The sequence below is a fragment of the Venturia canescens genome, chromosome 7, assembly GCF_019457755.1.
Source record: "Venturia canescens isolate UGA chromosome 7, ASM1945775v1, whole genome shotgun sequence".
NCBI lineage: Eukaryota > Metazoa > Arthropoda > Insecta > Hymenoptera > Ichneumonidae > Venturia > Venturia canescens.
Genome location: NC_057427.1, coordinates 2,076,925 through 2,093,668, shown reverse-complemented (window position 1 = coordinate 2,093,668; position 16,744 = coordinate 2,076,925). Strand labels below are relative to the sequence as shown.

At 45.4% G+C, this 16,744-nt stretch overlaps 1 protein-coding gene across 2 annotated transcripts in view; it reads right to left on the bottom strand.

Moving 5' to 3' along the window:
- LOC122413084 (protein dead ringer-like) overlaps positions 1 to 16,744 on the bottom strand; it is a 107,812-nt gene that overhangs the window by 7,735 nt on the left and 83,333 nt on the right. For both annotated transcript variants that reach the window (XM_043423195.1, XM_043423196.1), the window contains exons 5-6: positions 5,223 to 5,406; positions 890 to 1,218 (exon numbers count right to left, since the gene is read on the bottom strand). In XM_043423195.1, coding sequence (XP_043279130.1) covers positions 890 to 1,218; positions 5,223 to 5,406 — 513 coding nt within the window. The remainder of the gene's footprint in view (positions 1 to 889; positions 1,219 to 5,222; positions 5,407 to 16,744) is intronic.

The following is a 16,744-nucleotide window of genomic DNA, read 5'->3' as shown; positions in this document are numbered from 1 at the left end:
TTATTTTAGAAATATAATTGATAAAGAACCAACATTTTTATACAATTTTATTATTAAATAAACGTTTGAAATTGAAAAGTTCATTTTGACTAGCTGCCACTGCTGTTTACAAATTTTATAGGTTATGAAGTGAGTTTACTGATCCATTCGTCGTGTAATAGATATTTAAAAATAATAATCAAAAAATATCATCGCGTAATCTTGGATAGCGAATATTCACCCATCTACCTTAAATATTCGAAGTTTAGAAATGATTTACTAAAAAATGGCTCAATGAAATGGATTAAGAATTGGAGAGGCTGTACAAAAAATATCCAAAAATGTATTCTAAAAGTTTCATTAAGCTATCGCCACTTCTCTCGAGCTGATGTTCCTCCTTAAGGAGTTTCGGTACAAAAGTCTCTATTAAGAAATTGATCAAACTTGGTGATAATGTTGTTCAACATCAAGTGCAAAAACACAATTTTTTTCAAAATTTTCTTCTACTTAGTTATCGAGACGCATTAAAGCAGATTTCTTATGCCCGGAATGTATACCTATATATATGAAAACGCTATGCTTATACACGTGAACTTTAGTGATCGATTACTCGATAACTGTGTAGAAGAAAAATCTTAAAAAATTTGTATTGTCAAATTTGGCACTAAAGAATATGTTCACCAAATTTTATAAAATTCTGAACTTTTTGAAATTTTTTATGCTTTTAGCATGGTTTAGCATGGCAACATTGTATTGCCTGTACCGAAACTCCTTAAGCTTCGAATTAGGTGAAAAACGAGTTCACGTCTTTCGTAGACCTTCCAAATGATCCCGAGTATTGATGGTATGAAAAAAAGATGCAACCAAGAGGAACAGAAGCGTGTGGAAGTTAAATTATCGAATTACGTACCGATCGGTCCGGAAGGATGCTGCGGATGATGAGGATGATGTGGCATGGGTGTGTGGGCCGCGCTACCATTAACCAGTGACTGGGACCCGTGGTGTTGACCACCGGCGACCGCGGAGACGAGTGACAAGGGTGACATTTGGGGGTGCAGCGCCATGGAGACCGGGGTGTGTGGATTTCTTGGCATCATGCTGTCACCGCCGCCGCCTCCGTAAGTTCCGTAGCTGCTCCTTCGTCCTTCGCGTCGATTTCCGTCAATCGCGGCTTGCAGTTCTGACGGCGTTGAGAGTCCCAATTTTTCGCCCTCGTACGGATACAAATATTTCATGTACCTGGAATAACAAATCGGAAAAGCTCCTTAAGAGTATGAATCAGTCACCTAACCTCGCTTGGAATTTTCGAATTCGAAACATTTTTATTATTTCGATCGGGGCGGAAAAATTTCACATTCAAATTTTCCGCTATTTTTCCGCTCAGAAACTATGAAAATTTCGTCGAATAGCAAAGTCGTTCTCGTCAAATGATCGTCAGAAAGAAAGTCTTTTTAAAAAAAGCCTTGTGTGCCAGTAAATTATGTCGCTCAATAACCATCATTTTTATATTTAAACTAGCAATTTAAAATGATCTCGAATTATTGCGTTCCGACATAGTGTTAAAATTGCAATTAAGTTCGAGAGCAATTTTGGACTTTTTTAACGACTTTGCCACCAGGTGTGTTAGATTCGGGACGAATTTATATTTTTGTTTTTTTGTGCACGCTCGATTTATCGTTTGGTGGCTATTACATTATGTCGTACAAAATGCCGAGACGATTCGCAGACGAGTCCCCGATGCATGTGAGTGGTGGCTGAGCGATCTGGAGAAATATTATATACGATGGAATGGGGCGGGGGGGGGGGGGGGGGGGGGGGGCACATGTGTGTACAGATACGAAGTTTGGCGTGTGTAAATTCTATTGGTGAACGTTGTTATACCGCAGCCTATAATTCGCGCGAGCATCGTTCGATTTTTACGATTGTCTGCTGCCAGACTGTGGCCTTTCTGGAGTCGACACAGACGGACACTCAGACATATATAAGCGGGATAAAAAAACACGCGCGCGGCAGGCGAACGGGTGAGTCTAAAAGTATAGTATTGGCAAAGCCACGCGTTCCAGAGTCCGAAGCGACCCTCCAGTACCTTCGTTCTTCGATACGGCGTGCTCTTTCGAGTCGAGAGATTCGAAGAGAGTCGAAGAGGAAACACGAAAACTTGTACGTGTGTGTATGGATTTTAACGAGTGTGAGTGTGTTTCGAAAGAACCGACGAAAGAGATGAGACCCGGTGGTATAAATCTTGGAGGCTCTCAGGGTGATAATCAAATTCGTGAGAGGCAAACGTATCGATCGCCCTTTGTATCCAATGGTGCGCGCAAGCATTTTGCACTTCGCTTAACCAAGCTGAATTTTTACGACGGATCCATCATTCGCTGCTCTCGAGCGAGCAGGGTACAAATGAGAAAAACACAGCGAATGCTATCGGAGTGAGACGGATTCGAGGGGGTTACGAACGTTCTTGAAAATCATGATAGTTGAACCGGCAGATCGTTCGAGGGATCGAAGAGCAGCTGGAAACTTGGCGAAAAGCGTATTCCATGTGGAAGAGTCAAAAGTAAAGAGAACGCTCGAAAGTGCTGACGCGAAAATGTGCTTGATTAAAGCAAGCGTGCGAGATCGCGATGGTTTATCAAAATAATCAAATGTACCACGAATTTCCATTCTCCGTTTGGCGGGCGCGTTTCAAGAGTATTGCGAAAATTACGAGATCCGAACGCGAGAGCTAGACTTTTATCACTCAACTCCAGGAAGATGCCGAAACATGAAAACAGAACGTTGAAACTTTTGTTACGATATGGGATCACTTCAAAAGCGAAATGCGCTCAAAATTTATCGGCTTTTGCTGCTTTTCTACCGTTGCTTTTATTTCACACATTCTTTTTCACTTCTTTTCGTTTTATTAGCAAGAACAACGCACGCGAACCGTCGAGAAGTTTGGACGAACGCTGCTTGTAACGAGGGGGTTAGTGCCACAACGCTACCGCTCGGAGGGCGCTGCCTGCATAGGCTCACGCTCCCTCCCTCCCTCCCGCCGATCTCAACGCGTCGTTTCTCGCTAGTTTAACGCCGCAAGCCGCCTGGCCGTTTCGCTTATTTGTATTCCCAAGATTCGATCCAAACAAAGCTATCCTCATATCGCATCACATAAGCGTTGCGCTTTCGCGCTCTGACCAAAGAAAAATAAACAAGTCGGTGACGTACAAAAGAATATCTATAAACACGTGTGTGTGTGTGTGTACGGATCTGTGGAAACGACCAGTGGAACATAATATTAACGCGTTACACATATCACGCTTCTTTCGCTTAGCGCAATAACAGAACAGTTAAACACACACACGTACGCACTTACATTATATTTATATGTAAGAAATATCTGGTGTGAGAGATAGACCCAAAAGATGACGTGCACGTGTCAAAATTGACATAGTCGAGAATATTTCAACGCGCGCGTATCCTCGTTTGTCAATGCGTATACTTGTTAATTCCAAGAACATATATACGCGCCAGCTTTTATTTCGAAACGCGTCCCATATAGCTGTAAATATCTATTGATCGTGTAAAAGTGTGCAAAAATCTCCATACTTTGGTGTGTTCGAAAAAAGAGAATGAAAAACGTGTGCTTCGCTGGCCTCGTTTGACCCCTCATCGCGGTCCAACTTCCGCAATTACAAATTCAGGGATATTACAATAATCGAAACCTTCCAGGTACGTTTTATCTCTCGTTTTGTCAGTCTATCGCATTTGTTTCTTCTCTTTTTCTCTCGGTGGTTTTTAAGCTCGAGAACGCATCGTTAATGGCTCGTTCATTGCTGAATTCTGGCACGTTCGCGGCTCCTCCGTATATAATAGAACGAATAATAATACAAAGTCGATGGGTAGGGAGGAGAGAGCGTACAGAGCACGAGTTTTGAGATCGCAATGCCTTCACGTCCCGGTCCAAAGAGACGAAACGCGAACCGACGACATTTCTAAATGAGGCTTCCGCGATGGGATTGAGAGGCGTAGCTCTGTGCTACAAGAAGGAGAAAAAAGGAATCGAAAGAGGAAGAAAGATCGAAGAAGAGTCTATCGCTCGAGATACATACGAGAGAAAGAGACGACCGAGTCTCGCGCGACTGAGTGACGTATTAACCAGCGTCGTCTAATATGAAATACAGAGGATGCTGACGATGCCTCCTCCTCCTCCTCCTCCTCCTTCTATTTCGTCTTCTTCACAGTCGCTGCTCGCTGCTTCATCGTGAAAATAACTTGGAATCTCTTGGTGTGTTTATACGTGTGCGCGTGTTTGTATGCTACTCGTGACGTGCGACAGAACGTCGGGACGCCAAGGGACATTCATCATTCGAGCAATGGGACGCCACCGCGCGGTGGCGCGACCGATCCTCGCGCATATCCAGCACTTGTAATTGAGAAGTATGTGTACATGCGCCTTCGGGGCATCGAAGAGGAGTGCGAGCGAGAAAAACATTCTGCAAGGCTTATAAATCGTTTCTATCAGCGAACGTGACAATTTTTTCTCATTCCCCGATCAATCACCCAGCCCAATTTTTCGCTCCGTCGCCATTTTGTGTTCTGTAGCAATGGCTGCTCTCCGGGGTAAATATTAGCGAACATGCATTAAATTAGTAATTTTCAGAGGACAACGCATGTTTCCAATGTCTCCGAGGATGTTCGATGCTCCGAAGAGGCCGACGGTGTGATTAATTCTGACTAAATATTCAGTGAGATTTCACGGAACAACGAATATCGCAGATGTTGGGGAAACTCGAGTTAATTCAATTAACTCGCATCTCCGCTCTCGCCACGATATTTTTCGTCTTTCCGACTCGTTATCGACTAATTATAAAGTACGAAACGCTCAAATAAATCTTGTCTCGGCTGTCTAGTTCGGCGAGTTCTATTCACGGTTATTTTCAGACATTTATTTTTCTCGGTGTTTCATATTACCGCCATCCGAGACAAAGTTTCGCCTTTGAAGCAGAGCTTTCGTGTGTCATGTGGCACCGCGGAGCATCATTTTTTAGCCTCGTTATATTCGAGCGATCTATAAGTGGCGCCATTTTTTTGTTTCAGAACTTTCATCACCGCGATCGCAAATTCGAAAGACTCGCCGTAGCGACCAATAATGTAAGTCTCCAACGTAAGAGGGAATTGGCTCGAGGATGTCACGTTTTTTTTGACGAAGAACTCGACCAGGAAACGTTCTGGCGAACAATGGCAGGCTGAAATGATTTACTCACTGAGTTCGAAGCGTAAATGCAGCGGATGTGATACTCGAAGGCAGGTGTAGGCCCTTGATGATTTCCTGCCATAGTTTCTTGTTTATAACATCGACTAAGCCGCCTCGAGCAATGACCAGTTGGAAGAGCTCGTAGAGGTCGAGAACCGATTTGGCCATAATGGGTAAACGATTGATCGGAGTTCCTGCAATCAAAGAGAATAAAAAAGCAACGTTTAATGACGCCGAGGCAGAATTAATGTTCGAAGCATCGCGGTAAGTCGGCTCGCATGCTCGATATTGCGAGGAAAGAGCCGGTTAAAGGTCCATCAATTCAAGTAAAATTCAACAGATTGAGAGGGTCGAGGATGACTCTTGAGTCATCGAGTTTGGTAAGCGTCACGTCGGTGCGCGACGTGTTTCAGAGCAATCGGTGAGCTCGTACAGGGTGTTATTGGTGCTCGAGCATCAAGGGAGGGCAAAACTTTGAATACACACGTGTGTCTTGTTTTTTTTAGGTGCATGGAAGCTCATCAAAGTTGGAGAAAAACGGCGAGAAGGGAAGGGGAACGAGGCGCGCACGTACAGCGAGAAAGCGATGGGACTAGGATGAAGAGAAGCTCAACTATGGGATTTAACGAGTTTGCCTAGAGTTTGGAGTGGCCGAGCGGCGTTAACGAGTGTAATAACGAAATCGCGACTATCACGCGAGCTACGTATAGTTTTACGAGCTTGCGAACGATTGCCGAGGAGCGACTACTCGACGCGCGGATTCTACCAACTTTTCTTCTCGCACTCTTTTTCTCTCTCTCTCTCTCTCGAGTACGTGTATATTCCTCGGGATATTGGCTATGGTAAAATTCATGATGGTGGTGGCTCAACACGCCTCCCTTTGTACACGACTATCGCGAAATCGGTACCGAGATACGGGCTATCTGTATACAGTAATAGTCGGTGCGAGCTGTATATTTATAAGCATATACAATGCGAGTGCACGTAGGATATACACGAGTGAAGATAAAGGACGAGAGGGAGGGAGCAAGGAGGTAAGTATCGCGCAGGATCGTTTATCCGCCATCGAGGACGAAGGGCTGCCGCCATATTGTTCGATGCTCGCGGCGCACCAGGAACAGGACGCCGAAGTATAATAACCGCGGCTCCGCGCGGGCCCCGCGTCGCCGCCGCGCAACAACCAGGGCGCGCGCTTATGGTGTGTCTCTCGTAGTAGGGGAACCGGCAATTTCGGGCTATCGAGCTGCCTGCTCTCGTTTGGCCCCTCGGGCTTTATTATTGGCCCCTGCAATTATTGTTGATATACGCGCCCGACCAAGCCAACTTTAATGTCCCTATGTAGCGACCCAACAATAAAGCGTCCCCGGTGCACCGTTCGCAAAATGGCGCAGGCTTTTCATATCCAGCGAGAAGCTTCTTATCTTGACAAGTTTCTCCCTCTCGTCGTTTCTTTGATGGAGGATCGATCGACTCCGGATTTTAAGCAAGTTCGATCGGACAAGCTCGATTCCCTTTGCGAAGAGTCGAAACACTTTCGGAGTCGATTATAAAAACTCTGCATCGCGCTGCTGATGAGATGGAAACGTTCCAAGATGTTCACGACAAATATGCGCATTGAGGTGTGAACAACGGTCACGAAAGTGAGACTTTGCTTTGTCGAAGAGCTGAACGACCATTGCGTCGGTACACATGCGGACGCGAGGTACGTGCGTGCAAAGGGCGTTTGACGCGCCTCAAGCTCATGTCTCTCTTTTATGTTCCCCCGCGGCGCGCGGCCACGTAAGACGTATTTTATTTATGTCATTTCAAATAAACGCTTACATAACACGCTTTCTGCTATTTTATTTCTTCAAAGCGCTTCGTTTATACTTACTTTTTTTTTTTTTTTTTTTTTTTTTTACGAAAACGAAACAACGCCGAATGATCGGACTGCAGAGGCGGAAAGTAGGGATTTTCATTGCGCTCCTGTCGCTTATAATTTCGTTCACGCAAGCGGCCTCGGAAACATCGGTTCTGACTGTTGGCCAATCGATTGCAAAAATAATTGAAAAATCGAGAACGAATCGATGGTTGGGGGGCTAGATTTTCGGTCCGAGCAACGTGGACCTTCGCTATTTGTTCTCAAATTATTGTTCATCGAGGATTTAAAGCGATTTACCGAAAAAGTATGGCGACAAGCGCGTCAACTATTTGGGAGTGAAACCGACGTGATGGAAGTGAGGAACCGCAGAAAAAAACGTGCCATACACCTCGAATCTTCGAGCACCTCAAAAATGTAGCGAAAATAAATAAAAATGGAAACAACCAGGAGGAACGGAAAAGGTGTAGAGCCGAGTTCATCGATGAGAATGAAAGGCCGAGAAAATATTGTGGAAAGCGACAAAACGCGTGATGATGGAGGAGGATTGCCGCGATGAGCCCTCGCCACCATCAACTCCAAATGACAGAGAAGAAAACAAAGTTGAAGGGAAAGAGAGAGAGAGAGAGAAAGTAGAGAATGACGACAGAGAGGCGCGGGGGAAGATCTTATTGTTTACCACAGCAGTCTCGCTTGAGACAAAAGGGAGAGGAATGGCGAGAGGGAATGAGAGAAATAAAAAGGAGTATCGACATCGAAAGAGAGACGACAGAGAGAGAGAGAGAGAGAGAGCTGACAACATTCAGGATGCGATTACGACTTTTCTTGGTAGGACCTCCAATCAGCAGTTATTTTTATAATGGCCGCTGGCACGTCTCTTGCTGCGGTGTAACCATCGAGAGGGGAGAAATGTCGAGAGGGAGAGAGCCTGATAGGGAGAGAAAGAGAGACAGCATTGAGCAACGATGACCATTGCATACCTTTTGCTTCTTCGTCTGCTTGAATCATCTCAAGTATAAGTCATAGTTCGTCACTGCCATTGTCGAGTTCCGTTGCGCTGGACGTGCGCGAATTATTGACACCGGTCGATATTTCTTATTCGGTTTTACATTCGCAGATAGCATTTCCGTGACACGGGCGCTTGGGAAGAAGCCACCGCTCTGGAGACAACGAATCGATCAACTTTTTCGTTGAACTCCAACCGGGCATAAACTAGTCAACGAATTGACTTTATTCGTGGAATAATTTCGAGTGACAGCTATCCATCGATGCTGCGAATAAAATGTAAGAGAATCGAGCAACTCGAGTTGGATCGTCCTTGCCAAATCGAGAGCCCCGATTTCTACAATAAATAAAATAATATGTCTGAGCTGCCAAATATTTCTGTCCACGTAATTGCCAATATTACGTGCGCTTGTGTGTGTCACGCCCTCGCGACGATCTCGCACAAAGAAAGCAAGGGCGAAGACGAATAATTGGTATACGCGATACAAAATGTTGCATTTTATGGGTTATTGGGGCTATGGGCGTTGCGGGATGTTGGGCCGCTGAGAGGGAGTGCCCGATCCAATAACGATCGACCCGGAGACCTCGAGAGGCCTTTATTAACCCGTACGAATATCATTCGTATATATAGATGTATCCGTAGCCATAGATAATACAAAAGAATTCGCTTAAATCCAAATGTATAAAAATGTTGTCTACTAAAACCTAAAAAGGCATAATGCGCATGATTTATTTCCTAAGGTGATGCGACTTGCGCCTTTTCTTCGTCTAATCGTTCGTGGCTCGTAGATTCGGTGAGGTGCGGGGCCGTATCAACGTGCAAAGGGTTTCTCCGGGCCCAAAGTTAAATCGGCCACAGCACACCAGGCGCAGCGAATAACTACTTTTCCCGGAATCACTCGCGTGACGGCCCTGAATTTTATCGAGAGTATAATTAAAAAGAACAAAAAAAAAGAAAAGAAAAAGAAAGAAGGAAGGATTTATAGAAAATCTACCGAGCACCAACGTCTTTTATTGCCATTTTGCTACGAACAAATTCAATATCTTTTTCGTCTCACACAAACTTGCATACATTTATATTAGTAAGACCTTCGCGGGATTTGTGCATGCAATGCAGCAATGCTGTGGAAAGAAATAGAAATATAAAATCCGCATAGCGGAGTAGCGAAGCGGGCTTGATCGATCGGCTCGAACGGTGCAGTTCCGGTATCGTTGTTGATACGTAATCGAAATAACGAAAGAAAACGAATATTGAAATGAGGGGAAATCGGCAGTCAAATATCTTTAGGAGCTCTCCGCACGCTCTTTCTTTCCCACGTAACTTTGTTCTTTTTTCTTTTTTTTCGCTCGGTATCGATACGCGCATAGTGTGCGATCGAATAAAATTCTAATTTCAGGCTTCACGCGAACCCTATTTTACAAAAATGATATTTCTCGTAAGCCGTTTTGCATTGACGTACCAATCGAATGAATAATTGCACGGCGTCTCAAGGATGTACGGGCGCGAGGACTGTTTTTAGATAGCACTCTAATTTTTTTGTCTTACAATTCAAGATTTTTTTGCCATGTCTGTGAAATTTCGAGACTGTTTGGGTGAAATATTAACATGTCAAAGATTAAGACGACGCTGAAGTTTGCAACGTTGGAGTACAACGAAATGAAGGAAAAAAAAAAACATTTGCAATTCATCATGGCGATGGGAAAAGTGGGTCGACATTTTTGTTGCGTACTCTTAAAAAAATATATGGGTGAGAATTTGGTTTCGCACACATTTGCAGATTCTGTGATGCCGAAAGCTCGAAAGACCATTTCGCACTCCTCATTCCCGATTGTTGATTTACTCCCAAAATATTGATTTCTTTTTCAACATCGAGAGAGAGAGGGAGAGAGAAAAAACTTGAGAACAATTTGGTTGTTTAGCGAATTGGTTCTAGACTCGTCCGATCGATTTTCCACGAACTTTCCTTTGCTTATCTCGTATATTTTTCTATCGCGTTCACGCTGGATTATTCATTGCTTCGCAAATGAAACCTCGAAATGCTGTAACGGACCGAAGTGAGATTCTTTTGGACGTATATAGCGGGGGGTCAAGCGTGAAATTCGGTGAGTCTGCCAAGTGCGAAACTTTGTCCTTCGTTGAACGACGGCGTATAGCAAAAGCGGCGATTATCAAGCGAGTTAAGGAGAGAATTCTTGCTGCAGAATTGGCATTGTAAAAATCGAAGAAAAAAGCTCCGAAAAATGAAGGGCAGGGGAGGGAGAGAAGGAGCAGACGCGCGGCGTGTTCGTCTGCGCGGGGGTGGAGTTTCGTGTATGAAATACACGTGACATTTAGTGCTTCACCGGCTGGTCCGAGCGGCCCAAAGACGCTCAAACGATCTTTCGCGCCCGCGTATTATAAATAGATCTTAACCCTCTCTCGCTCCGGAGGACGGGGCCACGAGGATATGAGATGAGAGAAGAGGAGATCGACTTCTTCGAGGGACACGTTTAGATGCGAGAGTCGGTGATAGGAGAGCGAGGAGAAAGGGATTCCCTTGTCTGCAGGGAGGTTTTTTCGATGCATCAGAGCCGAGGAAGAGGGAGAAAGAGCGGAGCGTTACAATCTGGTTCATAATCTTGTTAGAATTTCGCGGAAATATTGGTGTTATTTACGATCCGTCGCGAGTTAACTGTCAGACGAGACTGCGAGGGAAAAACGGTGAGCAGAGATGAAAGAGTGCGAGAGGGAGGGACGTGGGTACAAAAATTTACGAAATGGAATGAAAGAATAAAGCCGAAAGTGCAATTACCAGTGAAAATGGAAAGAAGGTGAGGGAGATAAAAAACGAGGAGTGAAGGATAAAGAAAAGAGTCTCCTTAAAGTTAGCACAGTAGTGGCGGCGGCGGAGTTGGCGAAAAAAGGCACTAAAACTCTCAGCCTTCTGGAAGCGTCGAAAACGCTTGCCTCGGCGAACAACGAGAACGGCTCGATGCACTTTTCTTCATTGCGGCGCACTCGGCGCACCCTGACAATACCCATCTTTGGCACTGCTTCCGTTCGTCAGACCAGGCTGATTGGCAGACTATGAAAAAGCAGTCGATGCATCCGAAGATTGGGTGCGCGCAAGGAGCGTATTTCAAACGCTCGCGGAGCTCGAACACGCCCGCGTACGAACACGGGATCAATTAGGAGAATAATAGAGATTCCTCGTTGAGGAGAGGACGCCGCGGGTGGTCGAAGGAAAAACGTGACCGATCGGAGCAGGCACGTCCGAAATATCTCGCGCGGCGAAGAGACGCGACAATAAAATCTTCGAATAATATTGCGAGCAATAAAGTCGGCTCGCAAGCCCTCGTGCGTGCGTCCAAGGAGTTTCGAGGTCGTGGCATCAGGAGCAACCTTAACCATAGAAAACTTTATGTATATATTCGCTTCGTTCTCGCCTCCTCTACAATTTTTCCGTGTTCGATATTGCTACGGGCCTCTCGCATTCGGCACCCTTTGCCAGACTTTACGAGACGTTTTGATTCGCTTGGTCACCGCGTGTCCTGTTCGGAGCACGTGTACTCCACACACACACACACACACACACACACACACACACACACACACACACACACACACCCGCGGACTCGATACTCGTTGCTGCTTTTTTTTCCAGATCTTTCCCTGGTGCAAATATATACACCGCGTTTTATATAACTATACGCTGGGAACACGAACGAGTTGCAAGCTTTTTCGACCGTTTTCCCTTCCGCCGAAGCCCCCGGAGGAACACCAGCATCAACAACAGACCCGAGGATTATGTTCTCCGAGCACTTGCCAACAATGTGGCGAAGCTTTGATGTGACGTAAAATGGCGCGTTAACCAGCCTCGAAACTCAACTGATCGGTCTATGCAAGTGTCTCTCTCTCTCTCTCTGTCTTTTCCTTTTGTTTGGACACGCTTGCCGCACCCTCTTACGACTTTATATATACGATGGCTGCATACCCACGTGAGCTTTCCAGCCGTACGGGGACTCTGGATCGTCCTAAAGATACTCGATCTGTCAGCGTCGACATACGCGTCGTAAAAAGTTTGCGTACGCAACCGAATTCGAAATGGCACGTGCGCGACTCGAGTCGCGATTGAACAAATTTTCAGCCCAAATATCGTCGTGATTCACAATATTTGGCAACGGGGCGATTGCAAACAAGTTTTTAGTTGCCCCTACGATCGTATCGGCCGCGAACGACGAAATGAATGAAGTTTTTAAGTAATGTGGATTCGAGCACGTATTACTTTCAAAGTAATATGTCAGCTCACACAGCAGGGATCTCTCGTTGGGAATGACCGAGAAAGCGAGCGATGGAATGAGACGGAACGAGCATATTCATATAGTGAAACGAAAAGAAGGAACCGCGCGCTTCGAAAAGGTGGCAAGAGCCGCGGCAGCAACGGCAGCCCGGAACAGCAGCAGCAGCAGCGGCACGAGATCAGGCGAGAAAGAGAGAACCCACGGTCGGCGACGATATATCACGAACCCCCAGAGCGATCGGCGTTGTTGTGAAATATTAATAAGCAAATTAGTTCAGACTTAGTGTGCCCTACCAAGCTGAGCAAGAGAAAGAAAGAAGAGAAATAAGAGAGAGAGGAAAGTCGTGTGATGGAAATGGCCGCGAGGGGGAACAACGTACAACACTCGTATTTCACTTCCCACGCGACAAGCGAGAGCCCGAGACTGCGAAAGATAGATATAAAGAAACGTCTGCATAGACTGCATCAGATTCCAATAGAGAGGGTTGATTAAAAAAATAAATAAATAAATAAATAAATAAAAACAGAATTCATGATAATTGTGTGAGGTGCACCTGACCCAGAGAGGCGTCAATGATTACGAAGTTAATAGCGCAGGTGGCTGGAACTATGTGGAAAGTAGGTTTGCAGAAAGCGGGGTGGCGTTGAGCACCTGAAGTTACGAAATGAAGGCTCGGACACACGACTCGAAACGTACTTCTGAACAGAGCTGCGAGTCTGTTGAATTTACCCGAGAAGGTAAACTTGCGAATAGCTTTCAAAGTTAAAGCCCTTCACGAGTATCTTCGAGTCATCCCAGGGTTCGAGAGATCCCCAAAAAAAGGAGGTTGCATGTCGGAGGTTACGAAGAATTCGACAATTACGTCACCGCACATTGTGAAACGGCTGCTACGGGGGTTGTTGCAACGGGACGTCGTGGCGGTGAGCTTCCTCGGAATGTGCGGACGTCATCGGGTTGAATGCTTTTCTCGAGCGAGTGGCGCCTCGTCTCTCCTCCGCAGAACGAGGCAGTTTCCGAACGAACGTGAGTGCCAACGGGCGAACGCGTGGACGCCTCGTGTCCAATACACGTCCGGATGTCTCTTGCTCGGGGGAAACGTGTTTCACGAGCGGAAAAGGAAGGGAGCGAGGAAGCAACAATATTTGAAAGGAAAAAAAGCAAAGGAAGGAAAAGCAAGAAAATCGACAAAAACAAAGGGCAAGAGTTAGGTCAACGGTGGGCCGAGAGAAGACGGAAGGAAGCGGCTAAATTGCGTCGGAAAATCGGCCAGGTGTTCGCTCAGCGTGAACGCGGCAATGCTTCTCTTTGAAAAACCATCGAACATGCATTTTTAACCCACTAAATAAAAGGATCTCGAGATCGAGACGTAGAGAAAAAACGAGGTTTGTTACGGGAGTGAGTTAGCGGTGCCATCATCGCGGTAATCCAAGCATAATCCTGGCTTTAAGGGGCTCGAGACTTGCACGAGTGGGCATCTCCGAGAGAGAGCACCCCCGTTCCCGGGGAGGGGGGAATTTCCTCTCCGCACTCTCAGTCACCGCAACAGGAAGAAGCTGGCAAATGGAGATGAATACGAAGAAAGAGAAGGAAGAGAAGAGACACCGAGCGAGAGAGAAGCCCTAAATTCGCTTTCACCTTGTTCCGAGAAGCGAAAAGCTTCACCCGACTGTACGGGAGGTTTACGAGCGATCCGTCAAAGACAGATCCGTCACGTGTACAATGACTCTCGGGCTGGGATCGGTGTGTACATTGATCGGCAGCCAAGGGCCGCGCGAACGAGGATGACCATCGAGGACTTAATTTTATAGAGGTTATACGCACCGCGGGGTAGGTGAACGCCTATACTTGTGTAACAGCATTCGCTATTATTATATTTATCCCTGTATTCGTAAAGCCCATGCACAAACACACACAGACACAGATATAAATATATTTTTATATACTATAAACTTAAACTAGAGAACTTACGAGGAGAGAAACGAGGATGAAGAAAAAAATGAAAATGAAAATGAAAAAAAAAAAAAAAAAAACATTTATATGGACTTGACGACATGAGAACGCTCTCCCGCTTATATATTTCGATATATAATTTTTAATGGCTTGTAAATATGTTCACGGTAGGAATAACCCGAGAGAGTGGCGAAGCGGACGACGGTATATTCGGTGTGTGTTTTTTTTTTTTTTTTTTTTTCGACCAGTCCGGGGACAACACAGACTGACCAAAGAACATGATTTCGTGGGCAAAGGGGTCCGATGACCCTGGAATCTTTATTGGAAAAATATCGACATTAAAAGTGGCATTTGGTATTTGCAATGGTTTCTCGGCGTTCGTAATCAAGCGAGTATTTCATATTTCAATATCGTTATACGAGGATAAAGGCGAGAATAGGGATCGGGTCACAGTTCATCAATTTAAAATTTCAGCTTGACAATTAGCCGCGTCGTTCTGTCCAGAGGTGCCGTAAGAAAAATAGGGATTCTTCGTACTTGTTATTTTCAAGCACGCAGATTTATCGTTTTCGATCAATTAATCAAAGAGCGCGTACCTGGATTTTATATCGCAAGGAAAAGAGACAGAAACGGGGTATCGTCGTCGTCGTCGTCGTCGTCGTCGTCGTCGTACGTACGGAGATCTCGTCTCCGGCCTGTCTCTAACTCCTCTCGAGACTGCTGGTGTATCCTCAGGGATGCTTTATTACCGTCGTTACATCACGAGACCCGGTGCCGCTCTCTCGTGTCATAACTCACCGGAGACTTAGCGTTCGTTCATTCCTCTCTCTCGCGCTCATTTTCTCTGGCACGGGCTCTCGATGTACGAAGTCTGACGGGACTTTGTAGAAGTTATCACAATTAATCAAGTTCCCGGTGACAATCCAGGGCGAGTTGCGCGCGCTTCGTAATTGGTGACCCTGAATCCTACCAATTCGTCATATCTCACTTGTTATACGTCTCTATGGACGCGAGCACTTTCGTTTATATACGCATATATTTGTCATCCGTGTACACGCCACTGTATTATATATTCACCACGGAATTATATTCTCTCGGGCAATAATAAGTGAGACGTGTATTAGTTCGCTTTTCAGGAGAAGACAAGTTGCCGAAGGGACGACGAAACGCGACTATTGAATTGAAAAGTAGAACGGTGCGATCAAAGGTCCTCTTTGTCAGTGTATTCTGAGCTGTATGCGTCCACGTATAATATTTCTATTAGGAAAGCGAAGGCATTTCTTTTCATTTTCTATTCAGAGTATCTTCTTACATTTGATTTAAAATGCGTTTCCGGACGAGAATTACTCGGAGAGAGAGAAAGTGCTGTGAGGAAAACTTTCAGTACCATTTTTTCTCGAGCTTCTCATCTGTTGCTGTCGCGTTCTATGACGAATGCAAATTTGATGGCACGAAGAGAGAAAAAACGGTCGCTTCGTTGTCGTTTCGCGAAAATTTTCGATCGCGTTTCCGTCGGATTGCATTACTTTTATTTCTCACTCAGGGGGCAAGCCGCATCGAAATAATTTGAGAATAATTTCTTTGCTGATAAACGGTCGTAATTTTTTTCCGCCAAATACAGGCTCGTCGACGGTCTCCGAAGCCGTAATATTGCAAGTTCTGGTTTAGCAATATAATCGTTGTACGATATGCCGTGCCTACTGGCAGTTATATACTTTCTTCCCCCTCAGCTTCCCCCCCCCCTCCCTCCTCCTCCACCCCCGGCCGCGCCACCGACGCCCCGCTCTTCTCGACGTTCGCCGCCTCTTATTCCTTAACGAAATGGTACGTACGTGACCCGAGCGCAAAATACAGAATAATAAGAGAAATATCAAGCGGTAGCGAGCTCTCGGAGCGCTCGGTTCTAATACCGGGGCAAAAATCACGTCGAAAAGCCTTTTTTAACTTCGTCCCATCATCACCATCGCCACCCGCGCATTTATACTTTTGTTGCATAATGAAAAAGTTCTCTTGCCGCTGGACGACCGTTGCTTTTCGCGTGCAAATGAGCTTTCCTTCATTCCCCGTAATAACCCGATGTACGATTATCTCAAATTATACCGGAGCAATAGAAAAAACTCTAAAATGATAATGTAGAAATAATGGAGGAAAAAGTGTAGAAAATAACTTCAACTTTTTCGGTAATTGGGCTATCTGGATTGCTAAATGTCACGACGTCTAAATTGAATGGAAAAAAAATTTCTCAGTGAAATCGAATCGAAATAAGCGAAAAAATGCGGTCAATCGTTCGTTCCAATGACGAAATAATGTGAAATCAAATAATTTGGTGAACTTAGCAGGCACGTGGGTCCCTTGTTCTAGTCAAAAGGCTAGACGCGCGCGTGCGTGTGTGCGAAAAGAAAAAAATGTGTGCACAAGAGTTGGAGAGAGCACGGATA